The sequence below is a fragment of the Rhinopithecus roxellana genome, chromosome 19 (genome assembly GCF_007565055.1).
Source record: "Rhinopithecus roxellana isolate Shanxi Qingling chromosome 19, ASM756505v1, whole genome shotgun sequence".
In the NCBI taxonomy this organism is placed as follows: domain Eukaryota; kingdom Metazoa; phylum Chordata; class Mammalia; order Primates; family Cercopithecidae; genus Rhinopithecus; species Rhinopithecus roxellana.
In genome coordinates, this window is record NC_044567.1 from 67,345,717 (window position 1) to 67,362,335 (window position 16,619).

Below are 16,619 nucleotides of genomic sequence, written 5' to 3' on the forward strand. Positions count from 1 at the left end.
TACAGTATCTTGCTCTGTCGCCTAGGCTGGAGTAATCTCGGCTCACTACAACCTCTGCCTCCCCAGTTCAAGTGATTCTTCTGCCTCAGCCTGCCAAATACTGGGATTAGAGGCACGCGCCACCACGCCTGGCTATTTTTTTGTATTTTAGTAGAGACAAGTTTTGCCCTGTTGGCCAGGCCAGTCTCGAACTCCTGGCCTCAAGTGATCCGCCCACCTTGGCCTCCCAAAGTGCTGGAATTACAGGCATGAGCCACCATGCCTGGCCAGGGATCACATTTCAACATGAGATTTGGAAGGGACAAATATCCAAACTGTATCATTCCCCCATCAGAATGTCAGCTCCAAGAGAGCAGGACTGTGTCCATCTTGTTCGTGCTGTGTCCATAAGTCAGTGCCTGGAACATAGTAGATGCTCAATACATATTTGTTGGTTGCATGGGTGGGTGGGTAGGTGGGTGGATGGATGGATGGATGGATGAAGGCCTCTTTGGTTTTCCCACTTCCTTGCAGCACCACGTGACCTCCTTATGCTGCCATCTCTGCCTCTGGCCTGTATGTGTCAGGGGCTACATTCATTCACTCATTCAGCATAGGTCCACTGAGCATCTCTGTGTAGCAAAGATACTGAAGTGACTGAGACCCCCTCAACCCTGGCCCTCACAGAGCCTCAAGTCTCAGATATAAAATATACCTTGATCAGTGCTGGCAGGGTGTACAGGGGACCTGAGCTATCTGGGAGGCAATCAGGAAGAGCTTCCAGGAGGAGGTGATGTCTGAGTGCAGCAGTGTGGCACCAACAGACCTGGGTCCCCATCCTGCCCACCTCTGACAGGCTGTGTGAGGGGATCTTGAGGCATCCCTGCTTCTCACTGAGCCTCAGGTTCCACACTGTCAAATGCAGCAACAATCCCAGAAAGGCCTAGAACATGGCAGCATGTGGGTAGGTAAAGGATTGGCTGGAGAAGAAGACTCCATTCACACACACTGGTTTAATTAGCAGAGGTGGCCCCCAAGGCAGGGCCAGCACAGCTAACCTCAGCAGAGAGCACTTCAGAGTGTGATCCTCAGGCCTCTTACCATCCAGGTTCAAATCCCACCACCTACCAGTTGTGCAGTCTGGAGCTTCAAGGCTCCGTGCCTCAGTTTCCTCATCTATGGAATGGGATATAATAGCTCCTGTCTCTCAGAGACACTGGGGGGATTAAAACAGGTAGGACACATCAGTCCTTTAGGACAAGGCCTGGCACACAGTTACCACTCAGAGAGTGCTGCTAACATGATTTTATCCTTTCTCAGAGCAGCTTCCCTGGGGGGATTCCAACAATGGCTTCCATCTGAGAACCACATTCACAGATTGATTTCCACAATTCCCTGATGCCTTCCCCTACCCCTCTCCAATTGGGAGCACTGAGCCTGGGTCACTGCCCATTGTGCACTGTGGGAGCCAGGCGGTAACCATGGCAACAGACAGTTAGAAACTGTTACCATTTATTGATTGGATTCATACTTTTTAAATCTCAAGCATTTACACGTGGCCAGGCATGGTGGCTCACGCCTGTAATCCCAGCCCTTTGGGAGGCCGAGGCGGGCAGATCATGAGGTCAAGAGATGGAGACCATCCTAGCCAACATGGTGAAACCCCATCTCTACTAAAAATACAAAAATTAGCTGGGCATGATGGTGCGTGCCTGTAGTCCCAGCTACTCGGGAGGCTGAGGCAGGAGAATGGCTTAAACCTGGGAGGCGGAGGTTGCAGTGAGCCAAGATCGCACCATTGCGCTCCAGCCTGGTGACAGAGCAAAACTCTGTCTCAAAAAAAAAAAAAAAAAAGAATTTACATGCAGTAAAGCCCCACTGAATCCTCACCACAGCCCTGTCTGTGAGGCAGTCCCCTGGTCAACTGAGACTTTACAGATGAGGCCACTGAAGCTCAGAGAGGTGAAGTGATAGACCCCGGGTCACACAGCTCACACAGAGCAAAGCCAGCAGAGGCACTTGGTCTCCTGCTTGCTTACCCCTTGCATCCCACACCCCACCATTTGACCTTCCAGCTCTTCATGCTCCTCTCAGGCCCTGGGGGAGGTGGGGACAAGGGTTCCTGCATGAATGGTGGTCTCCACCTATCTCCCAACCACCTCTCCATTCTGTACATCCCACCCCAAGCTAAGAGCTGGGCAAGTGTTGGGTGGGCATGGACTGTCACTGTCACCTGCAGGGACTGGAACTGTGTCGTGTGGTGGCCGTGCACGTGGAGAACCTGCTCAGTGCCCGTGAGAAGCGGCTCACATTGCCCCCCAGCGAGATCACCCTGCTGTGACCCGGCTCCCAGCCCTCCAGTACCTTCTCCAGAAGACTCACTGTGTGGCCTCAGAGAAATCACTAGACCTCTCAGGATCAATGACCCCTGTAAGGGGCCAGAGCCTTGGAGGACACTAAGAGGAGACAGGAGGAGCAACTAAAATCCCCAAGAACCCAAGAAGACCTATCCTGAATTGGGATGGAATGGCAGCATGCAGACTTGGGTCAGATAGCAGGAGGAACTTTCAAAAGTCTGGCCCATGGTGCAGTGGAGCAGAAGGCAGGACCATGAGGCCTCCTGCCATGTACCCATTACAGACCCTGCCCCTAACTCCTGCCTATGGCACAGAAGCCCCATACCAGTTGCCTAGATGAACTGGACTCTGCCTTTGGTTTACTCAGGGTCTGATGTTGGAATCTGCTCCAACTCCACATCCTAGCACCTACATGTCCTTCTAAAGGGCTCCTCCCTGTGCTGCCAGTCAGCCTGGATTTCTGGTCTTTGGTTATTTCTGTGCAAACAAAAGGTGTGCCTGGCAGCCATTTCTCCATGGAGTTGCTAAGTGGCTGGAAAACAAGCCTGAGGGAGGAGGCAGGAGTTGGAGTTACCTTAGGCCCCTGACTCACTGCCTACGAACAGACCATCCCCCACTCCTTGGGTATCCCCAACCCCAAACCCCCATCACTTGATGGGCCACACAAGTTTGAGTGGTATAAGGGAGAAATCTGGGAAAAGGCTTCTTGGAAAATGGGACATTAGCATTGAGTTTTGAAAGATAAGTAGGAGTTTGCTAAGAATAGATGGAAGAGAGCGGGATAAACATTCCAAAGAAAATCATATTTGTTCCCTGGTGTATCTTCCATAACCTAGGAGGATGCCTAACAGAGAGTAAGCACTTAAAAAATATTTGTCATATGAATGAAAAAATAAACGAATGAATGTTGACAGAAAGTGCTGGTGCTTTGGGGAGCTTGTGCTGGGCAGGGAAGACTTGGGAATGGGAGACTAGATAGGTAGATGGGGGCATAGTTGCAAGATCCATGGCAGCAGCAATACCTACTGTGAACGAGGCAAATACCAGGCACTGGCAGTTAATCACAGTCAAATCACCGCAAACTAGGATAAGACCTGTGAGTGGGAGTTAGCTAGGGAATGAGGAGAGAGAACAACATATGCAGGGGCCCTGAGGTGCGCATTACTTGTAGCAGGATCTGAGACTGAAGAGGCGGGCCAAGACAGTTTGGATAGGGCTTCTGGGATACATTAAGAACTTAGGATTTCTGGGCCGGGTGCAGTGGCTCACGTCTGTAATCCTGGCACTTTGGGAGGCTGAGACAGGCGGATTTCCTGAGCTCAGGAGTTCGAGACCGGCCTGGGCAACATAGTGAAACCCCGTTTCTACTGCAATATGAATAATATATAGGGCAGCGTGCCCCTATAATCCCAGCTACTCAGGAAACTTAGGCAGGTGAATCGCTTGAACCCAGGAGGCAGAGGTTGCAGTGAGCCAAGATCATGCCACTGCACTCCAGCCTGGGTGACAGAGTGAGACTCCATCTCCGAAAAAAAAAAAAAAAGAATTTAGGATTTCTAGGCCAGGCATGGTGACTAACACTTGTAATCCCAGCACTTTGGGAGGCTGAGGCCTGTGGATCACTTGAGCTTAGGAGTTTGAGACCAGTCTGGCCAACATGGTGAAACCCTGCCTCTACTAAAAATACAAAACTTAGCCAGGCATGGTGGCATGCGCCTGTAATCCCAGCTACTCAGGAGGCTGAAACACAAGAGTCACTTGCACCCAGGAGGTGGGAGTTGCAGTGAGCCGAGATCAGGCCACTGTACTTCAGCCTGGGTGACAGAGTGAGACTCGGTCTCAAAAAAAAAAAAAAAAAAAAATTTTTAGGATTTCATTCCAACAGCCATGAGGAGCCTTCAAAGGTTTTCCAGAGAGGGAAGGGGAAGTGCAACCTGCACAGATCGTACTTTGTAAAAGCCATTCTGACCACTGAACAAAGAGTGAATGTAGGAGTTGACCGCTGCAGTGTCAGCTGGAAAACTTGTCATGGATTCTAGTGGTGGTGATGGGTGGGGAGAACTTGGGAGAAATTAGAAGGTCCAGCTGGCAGGACTAGGGGGTCAATCAGACCATCCTAGGATGGAAAGGATCAAGAAAGAGCCCCTGATAAAACTGCCACAGGACTGTTCCGCTTTTCACCACTGTCTTGGGTTGGCTTTACCCAGAAGCAGACCCCAAGGCGAGGAAAGTAAGGAACTCACCAGAAAGAGTGTGGTGTCAATCAAGTTACCACTGCACAGGGGCTGCGCCTGGCGGCAGCTCACCTAACCCCTGGGGTTCTGCCTGCTGCGCTGATGCTCCCTCAGTATAGGGACTCCCCAGAACAGAGCACAGTGGGCTCCAACATGAGGCAGCCCTGAGTCCTGCCCTCTGCCCCTCATTTCTCAGTGTTGTGAGATCATACATGGTGTGTGTGAGGGGGAGGGGGTGTCAGGCTAATTATTTTTGCCCCAAAACCTTTTCCCTAGTCGAGCTAAACTGTGAGGTTCAGGAAGGGATGATGTGGCAGAATGAAAACAAGGGGGCCCTTTTGGCTTTCAGAATAGGACTGGGGCCTCCCACACAGACCATAAGCGGTTCCTTGGAAGTAGATCGTCCAGGTTGAGCCACAATGTGAATCACCTCTTCTCTAGGTTGACAGCCTCTCCCATCCTGGACACTGCACTGGAAGCTTCCCTGTGTTCCTCCCTGACTGCTCTTGAGCTAGGACTCTACCCTCTCTGAGCCCCAGTGAGGGACAGCACAGATTCTGGAACCAGGCAGCCTGGGTTTGAGTCACCACTAGGCCACATACTCGCTGTATGGCCTTGGGCAAGTCATTTCACCTCTCTGGGCCTGTTTCCCTATATATACAATGGTAATAATAATGATGCCCCCCTCATTGAAGTGTTTGGACGATTAATTGGGCTAGTATATGTACAGGTCCTGGCACATAGTAAAAACTTGGGAATTTTTTAAAAAAATGTCCATTCCAGGCTGGGCGAGGTGGCTCACGCCTGTAATCCCAGCACTTTGGGAGGCCGAGGCGGGAGGATCTTGTGCCCAGGAGTTCCAAGACCAATTTGGGCAACATGGTGAAACCCCATCTCTACTAAAAACAGAAAAATTAGCGGGGTGTGGTGGTGCATGCCTGTAGTTCCAGCTACTCAGGAGGCTGAGGTGTGGGAGGATCGCTTGAACCCAGGAGGTCGAGGTTGCAGTCAGCCGAGATAGTGACACTGCACTCCAGCCTGGGCAACGGAGGAGTAGGACAAGGACGAGGGCTAGGAGGAGGAGGAGGAGACGGGTGATAAGGAACTGGCATTTCGGGTGGCGGAAACAGCCTGGGCAAAGGCCAGGAGGTGAGACACAGAATGCTTGTAGACCTGGCTTACAGGATGAGGACCGGGCTGGGGCTCAGTGTACGTGGAAAGAGGAGAGGAGCCAAGGCCAGAAGGGTCTTGAAGAAAAGCTTTGAGCGCCAAATAAAGCAGGGGAACTTTATCCTGGGGAGACATGGGAGATTTTCCAGCAGAACCCCCCATTTGTTGGAGCCCTCCAGTGCATCCTGCACGGCCACGCCTTTTTGTTTCGTTTTGGAGCTCTCTCGCCCAGACGGGAGTGCAGTGGCGCGATCTCGGCTCTCTGCAGCCTCAAGCCCCTGGGCTCAAGGGGTCCTCCCACCTCAGCCTCCCGAGGAGTTAGAACCACAGGCGCGCGCCACCACGCCCAGTTCTTTTTTTGAAATTTTATTGTAGAGATGGGGTTGCCATGTTGGCCACGCTGGTCTCGAACTCCTGGGCTCAAGTGATCCGCCCGCCCTGGTCTCGCAAAATGCTGGGATTACAGGCGTGAGCCCCCGCGCCTGGCCACACCTTGGCTGACTGCTTCAAAACTTTTTTGAATTGACTGTAGTCACTATCTATAGCTTAGCCTTATCCTTGTGCCCGTTTGTTTCCTGGAGTTTTCTTCTGTCGTCCCCGTAGGAGGTGCCCCCACGCCCATCTCCAGCACCAACGAGGCTTGACGCCAACCCCAGCGCGCCCCCGCGCCCGCCGTCACCGGGACGTGACTCGTGAAACGTCCGCTCCGAGCGGCGGCGGCAGCGGCGGCAGGCTGGCTTGTACCCCGACAACGCGCGTCTGGCTTGTGCCGGACGTTCCTATCTGGGTTCAGAGCTGGGGTTGGGTGCTCTCGGTCCCGCAGTTTGAGAAGTTTTCGCGGGTTTCAGAAGTTTCCTTAGGAATCCTAAGGGCTTTCCTCAGGCGGAGTCTCCATTCAGGCACTTATTTAGCCAACCATTTCTCCTTCAGGGGTCCTCGCTGCTCGCCCAACCACTAATTAAGTGACGGACGCAGTAACCAAGGAGACTGTCTGATTGACACGCATGATTACCAACCGACTTCCGGAAACTCCAATCAGGGTCTGCCCGGCGCGTGGCCCACGGCCCAATTAAAGGAGTGGAAGCGCTAAAAGGGGAGGTAACGGAGCGGCCTAGGTTGTGGCGGTTCCCCGGTGATTGCGCGCTGGGGTTGAGGCGTCTGCGGGCATTCGGACGATGCCGTGACGCGGCATGGCGACACTCTTGGCAGTGTGAGCGCACCCCTGTAGAGGGAGCCCTTCGGTCCTGGAGGCGGCGCGGCGTGAAGACAGGTTGCTATTTGAGAGCGCTCCCTCGAAGCCCCTCAGCGAGTGGGGGAGGGGCGGCGGACGGCGAGCGGTCCCCGTCTGCGCTTGCGCCGGCGCCTCTGCCACCCGGCCTGCACGCACGCGCATGCCCGTAGCGCGCGGAGCCGCGGTGGCCGGCGGCACTGCGCGTGCGCGGTGAGGAGCCCGCTAAGGAGCGGCGCTGGCGGACGTCGGGCTGGCTGCCCGTGACGTCGTGAGGAGAGCTTTAAAGTGCGGGCCGGGCCGGGCGTCCGAGGGTCTGGTCGGGAGTCGGGCCGCGTCTCCGCAGCAGCCCTCCGCGGCATGAGGCGCTGCCGACGCCCCTGCCCCCCGGGACGTGGAGAAGGTGGAGGAGGAAGAAGCCCCGTTGTCGCCACCGTTGCATGACCCTTCGCTCCTGAGGCCTTACCCCACGCCCGGACCCTCGACGCCCCCCGCCGGGTCCCCCGCTCACGCATGGGGGTTCGGCGCTAAGGAACCCCTTCCTTCCGGGGGCCCCGGGGCGCGTCCCCTTAGAGCCATGCCCGGCTGCCCCGCCCGCCCCGGAGGACCCTAGAGCAGCGTCGCGGGGGCCATGGCGGCCGCCAGCGGCTACACGGACCTGCGTGAGAAGCTGAAGTCTATGACGTCCCGGGACAACTATAAGGCGGGCAGCCGGGAGGCCGCCGCAGCCGCCGCCGCCGCTGTGGCTGCCGCAGCCGCCGCCGCCGCTGCCGCCGAACCTTACCCGGTGTCCGGGGCCAAGCGCAAGTATCAGGAGGACTCGGACCCCGAGCGCAGCGACTACGAGGAGCAGCAGCTGCAGAAGGAGGAGGAGGCGCGCAAGGTGAAGAGCGGCATCCGCCAGATGCGCCTCTTTAGCCAGGACGAGTGCGCCAAGATCGAGGCCCGCATTGACGAGGTGGTGTCCCGCGCTGAGAAGGGCCTGTACAACGAGCACACTGTGGACCGGGCCCCACTGCGCAACAAGTACTTCTTCGGCGAAGGCTACACTTACGGCGCCCAGCTGCAGAAGCGCGGGCCCGGCCAGGAGCGCCTCTACCCGCCGGGCGACGTGGACGAGATCCCCGAGTGGGTGCACCAGCTGGTGATCCAAAAGCTGGTGGAACACCGCGTCATCCCCGAGGGCTTCGTCAACAGCGCCGTCATCAACGACTACCAGCCCGGCGGCTGCATCGTGTCTCACGTGGACCCCATCCACATCTTCGAGCGCCCCATCGTGTCCGTGTCCTTCTTTAGCGACTCTGCGCTGTGCTTCGGCTGCAAGTTCCAGTTCAAGCCTATTCGGGTGTCGGAACCAGTGCTTTCCCTCCCGGTGCGCAGGGGAAGCGTGACTGTGCTCAGGTAACCCACCCGGGTAGAGGGGGCGGCCCTGCGCCTGCTGCCTTAGCTACCCACCCTGGCCCAGAAAGCAGCAGCCCGTAGGAGTCTGCGTTTTTTACAGTTCTGACCAATTCTTCTGTTTGTAGGTTGCAGGGAGCGAGAGAAGGGTTCTGTGTTTAAGATACCTATAGCAAGAAAACAGGGAACCGATGTGGAAATCCTGTCCCCTGACGGGATCACTGACTTGACTGAGAATTCATCAAAAGCCATCTTTTCAGAAGGCTGTTCGCTTTGATTTTTTTTTCCCCCACCACCCATTTCTTAGCACGAATCCCTTTGTAATTTTTCAGTTTTCCATTCTGGCCTTCCATTTACAAATCTATACTTAAAAAAAAATTTTTTTTTTAAATTTATCTAAAAGTCGTTCTTGTTCTGCCATTTTTGGATTCCTTAACCGAGAAAGTAGTCACAGGCAAAGGCCCCAGAGATTATTTAATTGAAGCACATTCTCCATTCCCAGGAGAGGGAGTGACTTCCCTGGAGTTGAACAGATTAGTGATTGGGCCAGGAATAGAGAGCAGCACACTCTTAAAATTCTTCTCTCCTGGCTGCAGAAGAGCCCATCAGTTCTTTGTAAGAACGTATTACCTGTAGTCAGGACTGAATACAATAGAATACAGCTGGTTTCTTGACTGTTTGGCCTTACAGTTGCGTGAGCAGCAGAACTTAGGCTTTTGGCCTATATTCGGTTCCCAGATCCTGCTGAGAATTAGCTCAGTGCCCTGGCCTCCAGAGGAGATGGCCAGTGGGAACACCTTTGCTGTTAATGTGAAGTGAAAATTTATTTGGAAGCTACCTCCTTCCAGTCCTGAAAAAGGTAAACCTAGTAATGTAATTCAGTAATCCCCAAAACCTCTTAGGTCTAGACTGCAGCTGTTTTCAGAGCAGCTTGGTTGACCACCACCAAATACAAGAGGACACAGTGGGTTTTTGTCGTGAGCAGCCCAGGTTCTGAAGTGAGTCAGTAGGGCCAAAGTCATAAGGAGAAGCAGTGTCCCTGGTGCCCTCTTCATATCATGAGGGGAGGTCATCTGTCTCATTTGAGTGGAACAGCTGAGGCTCCTTCCATGTTGGGGATGGCAGCAGAGCCTTGTGATGTCCAAGACCTCCTGATGGGAGTCTGGGAAGTCAGTAGTAGCAGAAGCGATACTGTGACTCCTTAGGCATCCGAAACCTAGAGGACAGCTTACCTGTCAGATGCCGCCTTATCATGGCCCTCTGAGCTTCTCAGATCTTCATGGCGCTCCTAGATGGATGTCTTGGCAGAATGCTTTAACATGGGATTTCCAGGACACACCCTTCCAGCGTGCTCACTGTGTAAGGCAGGTTGGTTTCTGACCCCGTTGAAGGGTTCTCAGTGCTGAAATTACCTCACACAAGGACCATTTGGTCTCTTAATGGGATATTACTTTTCTGCGTAGTCATTGGACCTCAGGGTGGTTGTCAGGAGGTCTAGTAGTGGCCTGGTGCTTAATGAGGGGATCACAAGGCATTTTTTTGGTTTTGGGACTACTCCTCTCCTTAACACACGCACACCCTGCATTTAAGAACTGAAGTTTCGAGTTCTTAGTATGCAGATCTGTTAGTGATCAGCAACAGGATTGCATCATCAGGAAAATTCTCTTCATCTTTTCCTCAGAATAGTAAAGTCCTAAAGCTTTCCCAGTCCCTGTCAACCCCTTCTGGATTCAGACTTGGCTGTGGAGTTAGTGTGGGAGGCTCAGCGATGTCCTGAAAAGTGCTGCCCCAGGCTTTGAATCTAGCTTTTCTCTTATTTGTTTTGGGATCTTGTAGGCGTTCTCTGAGCTGGCTTTCCCATCTGTAAGTGGGGATGTTGCCAACTTCCGAAGCCTATTAGAATTAAATGTGGTGATTTGTTGTCTAAGATAGGGCCTGGCACGGGGTAGGTACTTAAATCGGTGCTTGCTTTCATATACAACCACTCAGTGATCCCCTGCTCTCTCATTGGGGAAGGAACTAGGGATCTGGTGGAACCCGAAACATGGCAGTTTCCCATTATGGAGTTTAAGCCCCATGGAGGCCTCAGACAGGAGGATAAGTTATAGCCCAGGAAGGTAACTGCAGAACCACACTGCAGAAGCACACTAAAGGGGGACATCTTTCCCACTTTAGAGTGTTGGAAGTTTAGGGGAGGAAGTGAACTGGAATGTGAAAAGTGACTAGGAATGAGCCAAGCAGAGAAAGATGGAGAAAGTATACAACAGCGGTGTCTTTGACTGCGGTAATAGGAGTAGCCATAGGTAAGAGGGGGTGGATGTTGATGGGAGGCAGATGGAGTTCATTAGTAGAGACTGTGGTTGAGGATGCTCTGGTGAACTCTAGATCAGGGCTTCTCAACAGTGCTGTTGTTATTCAGGGCTCAATAATGCTTCATTGTGTGGGGCTGCTCGTGCATTGTAGACTGTTTAGCAGCATTCCTGGCTTCTATCTCCTAGGTGCCAATAGTATTTTTTATGACAACCAGAAAGTATCCAGACACTGCCAAATGCCAAGGCAGGGGAAGTGCAGAATCCATACTTGAGAATCACTGCTCTAGAGTCTGGACCCTTCCACTAATTAAATCTTCCTGCACCTGCTTACTTAGCTTACCTGGTATGCAGGTGAGTGAACACCTGCCCCTCATCTAATCCTGCATATAAGCTGGTAAGAAGTGGTGCTTTCTCTCGTTTCCTGCTACAGATCCTAGCGCAGAGGTGATGAGCAGTAAAGCTGCAGATTGGAAGGGAGGGGCTGGTGAAAACAGTGGTGCGGTGCAGATGGGGAGGGATTCTAGTAGTAGACATCTTAGTCAGACTTCAGTTGGTGGTGGTGGTGGCAATGGTGTCTGCACCCGTCCAAGACCGCATGGCAGGAATACAATTTTATGTTTAATAGTGATCAGCATGGATGTTGGTGCGTCACATTGACTCAGCAGTGTCTAAACCTGGGCATTTAGAGCAAGGCCTCACAGAATCTTCTGGAAGTGCTTCAGACTCCTTTCCAAACCTAGTTGTCGGTTGTCTTTTGTAATCTTCCCATGTTAGGCCTGGGTGGATCCCCTCTTAATGCTGTTCTTTAGGGAAATATTTTTTATCTTCATATCACTTCATCTGTCATTCATTCTCCTATTCCCTGTTGGCTGCATGGGGCAGATTAAAACAGACTCCGATTGGACTAATTAGAATAATTACCTCAAGGCTAATTGCTTACTTGCTGCTATCTTTAATCACTGCTACATGGTCTGTGGTGTGGTGGCCACATGCCCAGAGACCCAGGCCTAGGCCAGCCATCTGGAAATGACTGTGTATCACCCAGGCACAGGGCATGCACTGGTGAGCTCAGCCTGTGACTCTTCCAGTTAACAGTTGGTATTGGGTAGAGTGGGCACCCCTGTCAGTTCTGGAATAAGTCTGATTTTGTTCAGCTGGTGAAAGCAAAATTTAGCTTTCTGGCTTAAAATAGTTGGGAAAGTAGGGCAGATAGGTCCTGGGCCACATCTCTTGTGTGGACTCTTCTGATTCCACTGGAGGGGGAGGAACCACAGGATGAAGTCAGAGCTGTGCACCGTCAGGAGGAGCTCTGGGCCAGCAGGATTGGCTGTCCTTGCTGCTGCCAAGGCCTGACAAGAAGTCAGACGACGGTAAAAGAGAGGAAGCTAGCAGTGAACCATGGTGTTAATCATGAAGTTCAGAGCAAGCAGAGAATAAATAGGCCATGAAAATTTCAGAGCTGGCTGGGCTCGGTGGCTCATGCCTGTAGTCCCAGCGCTTTGGGAGGCCAAGGTAGATGGATTACGAGGTCAGGAGTTTGAGACCAACCTCACCAACATGGTGAAACCCTATCTCTACTAAAAATACAAAAATTAGCCGGGCGTGGTAGTGTGCTGTGTGCCTGTAATCCCAGCTACTCAGGAGGCTGAGGCAGGAGAATCACTTGAACCTGGGAGGCAGAGGTTGTAGTGAGCCGAGATTGAGCCATCCACTCCAGTAGAGTGAGACTCCATCTCAAAAAAAAAAAAAAAAAATTCAAGGCCAGGCATGGTGGCTCACACCTGTAATCCCAGCACTTTGGGAGGCCAAGGCGGGTGGATCACGAGGTCAGAACGAGACCATCCTGGCTAACACGTTTTCACCGTGTCTCTACTAAAAATACAAAAACAAAATTAGCCGGCCGTGGTGGCGGATGCCTGTAGTCCCAGCTACTCGGAAGGTTGAGGTGGCAGAATGGCATGAACCTGGGAGGCGGAGCTTGCAGTGAGCTGAGATCATGCCACTGAACTCCCAGCCTGGCATCTTGGGCGACAGAGCAAGACTCCATCTCAAAAAAAAAAAAAAAATTCAGAGCTGACTGGCCAGTAGTAGGTGGATAGCCTTCACTAATACACTGCTAGCTCTCTGGGGGATGTAAGCTCATCTTTGCAAATGGGGCTAGTGGGTGTGCATGTGCCCTTTGGTGAGGGTTTCCACGGGGCTAGTGGGTGTGCATGTGCCTTTCAGTGAGGCCAGCAAGGCCCCCAGGACAGGCTTGTTACCAGGAAACGCAGATGGGCTTTTTTTTCCTACCGCCTCTACAACAAAATCCAGAAAGTTTGATGGCAAACTTGGTTAGAGTTACAGCACCACCATTTTAACTGTTCGACTTCGGGCAAATTAATATTTTTGGGGCCTCAGTTTTCCTCATCAGCAAAACCGGTCTAATGATGCCATAGAGTTGTTATAGAAGGTTGAATCTTTGTCATCTACTGAATGCTTGAAATTTAGCTAAAAGTGTCTCAGGAGATGGGCTACCTTCTGTGTTTAGTACGCTGTATCTTGGTGTATACAGAATTGGGACTCGGCAGGTTGACCTTCCCTCTGGATTCAGAAAGCCCCAGGATTTCTCATAAAGTTAGGCCATGTGTCATCTTGGAGGCATAGGTTTGGTAAATAATTGAGCCTGATCTCACAATCCTGCCCCTGGTTCCAGGTGGCTGGTCTGCTGCGCCACCCCCCCCCCCCGCCCCGCCCAAAGCCTGACCTTCTTGGCCTGCGGGCCTGTCAGTAAGGCAGGCAGCTATAGCCAGAGAGAGACAGTCACCATGCTAGGATCTTGGCCAGTCCCTCCATCTCTGGTTCATCCTGGCCTAGGCAGGCCATGGAGTAGATGGGAAATGGTGGCCATCTTGGAAATGTGTCATAACAACTCAGTTTCCAAGACTGTCCCCTAGAGGAGAGATGTACATAGTCCCTTCAAAGAGTTTTTCAGGGCTGGGCGCTGTGGCTCACGCCTGTAATCCCAGCACTTTGGGAGGCCAAGGCGGGTGGATAACCTGAGGTCAGGAGTTCAAGACAGGAATAGCCAAGATGGTGAAACTCTGTCTCTACTAAAAATGCAAAAATTAGCTGGGCGTGGTGGCAGGCGCCTGTAATCCCAGCTACTCAGGAGGCTGAGGCAGAGAATTGCTTGAACCCAGGAGGTGGAGGTTGCAGTGAGTCGAGATCGCACCACTGCATTCCAGCCTAGGCAACAGAGCGAGACTCCGTCTCAAAAAAAAAAAAAAAAAAAAAGGTGGCCGAGTGCAATGGCTCACGCCTGTAATCCCAGCACTTTGGGAGGCCGAGGCGGGTGGATCACAAGGTCAGGAGCTCAAGACCATCCTGGCTAACACGGTGAAACCCCGTCTCTACTAAAAACAAAAAATTAGCCGGACCTGGTGGTGGGCACCTGTAGTCCCAGCTACTCGGGAGGCTGAGGCAGGAGAATGGCGTGAACCCGGGAGGCGGAGCTTGCAGTGAGCTGAGATCGCGGCCACCGCACTCCAGCCTGGGCGACAGAGCGAGACTCCGTCTCAAAAAAAAAAAAAAGTTTTTCAGACACCTTATTTAAGTTGCAACTAATCTTCTGAGGAGGGGCTTACTGTGATCTTTGTTTTGCAGAGGCAGAAACAGTTCTAAGTGGTAGAGTAGTTCAGCTCAACACACATTTCATTTAGTGTCACTGTGCAGGGATGAGTAAGGCCTTTGAAGAGCTTTGTCTTGAAAGGAAGACATAATTTCCACAAGGCCAGATGGAGTAGCAGAGAGGCATGAAAGGGTGTGGTTGAGCAGTGTCGGGGGAACCCAGTCTGAGGAGTCAGGGAAAGGCTCCCGGAAGAGGACATAGACATGTCAGCTCTTTTGAGAGTCACTCTGAGGTATAGGACTAGTGGATGACATGTGCAACATACTAGTCAATGCTGCTAGGGCTGGGGGCTCAGCCCAGGCAGGGAGCAGGCAAGCCGGACAGCATAAGGTATTTCCTCCTTTCCTTTCCCTGTGAAAATAAAAGAGCAAGAGGTCCTGGAACTTTTCATGCCAGCAGTAGGGCTGGACCCAGGGCATATTAAGTTGCAAGCTGGCAGACTGAGACTTTCAATTTCTCTTGTAGCAAGTAGGTTCCTTAATAGTAAATAATGCCCTGTGGTGTCTGCTCGACACTTTGTGAGATTGGCCAGGAGAGCTTCCCTTAATCAGGACTTGAAGCTCATGTTGCCAGAGCAGCCGGATACTCTGAGGAAGGGTCAGTGGGCTGTGTCATAGCTGCTAGGAAGTTCTAGAAGACCAGTACTAATGAGCCTTCCAGGTTGTGTCAGTGCCAAAGTCATTTTTGTGGGCCTGTGCAGCCCTACCTCCACACTAGTTCTTCCAAGGCCTGGGCTCCATGGCAGGAACCTGACATGGCTTATTGTGTGTTCTAGAGCCCCTTGGGGGATGGGGTCAGGGAGCATGTGGACAGTCAAGCTTTGACAAACATCTGGATTTGCTCCAGAACTGCATTAAGAAAAGTGGTTCCTTGTTGGAGATGGGAAGTCAGGGCCCTTGGTTATGTGTATAGCCAAGGCAAACAGATTGATAACACTTGTCAGTGGCAGGGAAGGTTGCCTATAGCCAGCGCCACAGATTCAGGACTTAGAAATGTGCCTTTGGGGCCGAGCACAGTGCCTCACGCCTGTAATCCCAGCACTTTGGAAGGCTGAGGTGGGTGGATCACGTGCCGTTAGGAGTTCGAGACCAGCCTGGCCAACATGGGGAAACCATCTTCACTAAACATACAAAAATTAGCTGGGTGTGGTGTACACACCTGTAGTCCCAGTTACTTGGGGGGCTGAGGCAGGAGAATCGCTTGAACCTGGGAGGTGGAGGTTACAGTGAGCCAAGATTGTGCCACTGCACTCCAGCCTGGGCAACAGAGTGAGACTCTGTCTTTAAAAAAAAAAAAAAAAAAGTGCCTTTGGGACCTTTGACAGCTCTTTGGGAAAGTCCTGTGTGTATATATGGGACGGTCTTGCAGTCTAGACCCCCATTTCTCCAGTGTGGAATGATAAAGGCATGGGATGAGAACTAGACTTCCTAGCTCTGGAAATGGGGCCCAGGAGGCCCCCACTACTGGCAGATCCCTGCAGGGGGAGCCCAGACCGTGTCTCTTTGAGACCCTGAATCCAGGGCTCTGGCTTGCCCCAGGATAGTCCAGGGCCCTCTGACTTTTGTCAGAGTGCTCAGTAAAGATTGTAGGGTGTCAGGCACCCTGCATTATCTGACTTAATTCTCGCAACAGCCCTGCGGGTAGGCCTCTCACCACCCCTTTCCAGAAGTGTCAATCGTGTAGTCATATAATGCTGCTGTTCTGCCTCGAAGGGAGAAGGCCCTGTCCCCGTTTTTAAAATCTTGTAATCTTAGTAGCAGCAAAAGAACAGCTAAATTATAAAGCATAACAAGATGAATACCCAAGAACCTACTGTTTTCCTTATTACAGATGAAGAAACTGTACAGGTTTTTAGGTTCAGCATGTGATTTAACAAAGGTCACAAAGCTAGTAGGAGACAAGCTCACATTTGAACCTGGGTCTCTTCAACTCCCTAACTCCTGTGTGATTCTTCTCATTGTGGGCTGATGAGTATTAATAGGTATTATTTGAGAGAAGGTTCTTTGGTCAGTGCTCAAACAAATTCAGTGGATTCTTTTGCTGTAGTGATTCTCATGTGCTTTAAGTAATGCTTTTTGAAACTCTCATCAGTATTTTACAATTGATTTCACTATAGACATTTGTCCACTGTCGTGTGTGTGTGTGTGTGTGTGTGTGTGTGTGTGTGTGTGTGTGTGAGAGAGAGAGACAGAGTCTCACTCTGTCACCCATACTGGAGTGCAGTGGCACTATCTCAGCTCACTGCAACCTCCACCTCCTGGGTTCAGCCAT

At 52.0% G+C, this 16,619-nt stretch overlaps 2 protein-coding genes and 1 long non-coding RNA gene across 4 annotated transcripts in view; 2 read left to right on the forward strand and 1 right to left on the reverse strand.

Annotated features, from left to right (window-relative positions):
• Positions 1–3,247, forward strand: part of MYO15A (myosin XVA) — a 74,715-nt gene extending 71,468 nt beyond the window's left edge. Inside the window, exon 66 of one of the 2 annotated variants that reach the window (XM_030922660.1) lies at positions 2,219–3,247. In XM_030922660.1, the coding sequence (XP_030778520.1) occupies positions 2,219–2,320 (102 nt within the window). In that variant the 3' untranslated portion in view covers positions 2,321–3,247. The remainder of the gene's footprint in view (positions 1–2,218) is intronic. The other variant, XM_030922661.1, reaches the window with a different exon arrangement.
• LOC115894746 lies at positions 1–8,109 on the reverse strand. Its single transcript, XR_004054894.1, has 2 exons — positions 7,753–8,109; positions 1–1,812 (listed from the first exon to the last, which is right to left on the reverse strand). It is a non-coding gene; the product is annotated as an uncharacterized LOC115894746 (long non-coding RNA).
• The window catches only part of ALKBH5 (alkB homolog 5, RNA demethylase), a 26,804-nt gene continuing 17,368 nt past the window's right edge, over positions 7,184–16,619 (forward strand). The window contains exon 1 of the mRNA XM_010367689.2: positions 7,184–8,369. Coding sequence (XP_010365991.1) covers positions 7,600–8,369 — 770 coding nt within the window. The 5' untranslated portion in view covers positions 7,184–7,599. The remainder of the gene's footprint in view (positions 8,370–16,619) is intronic.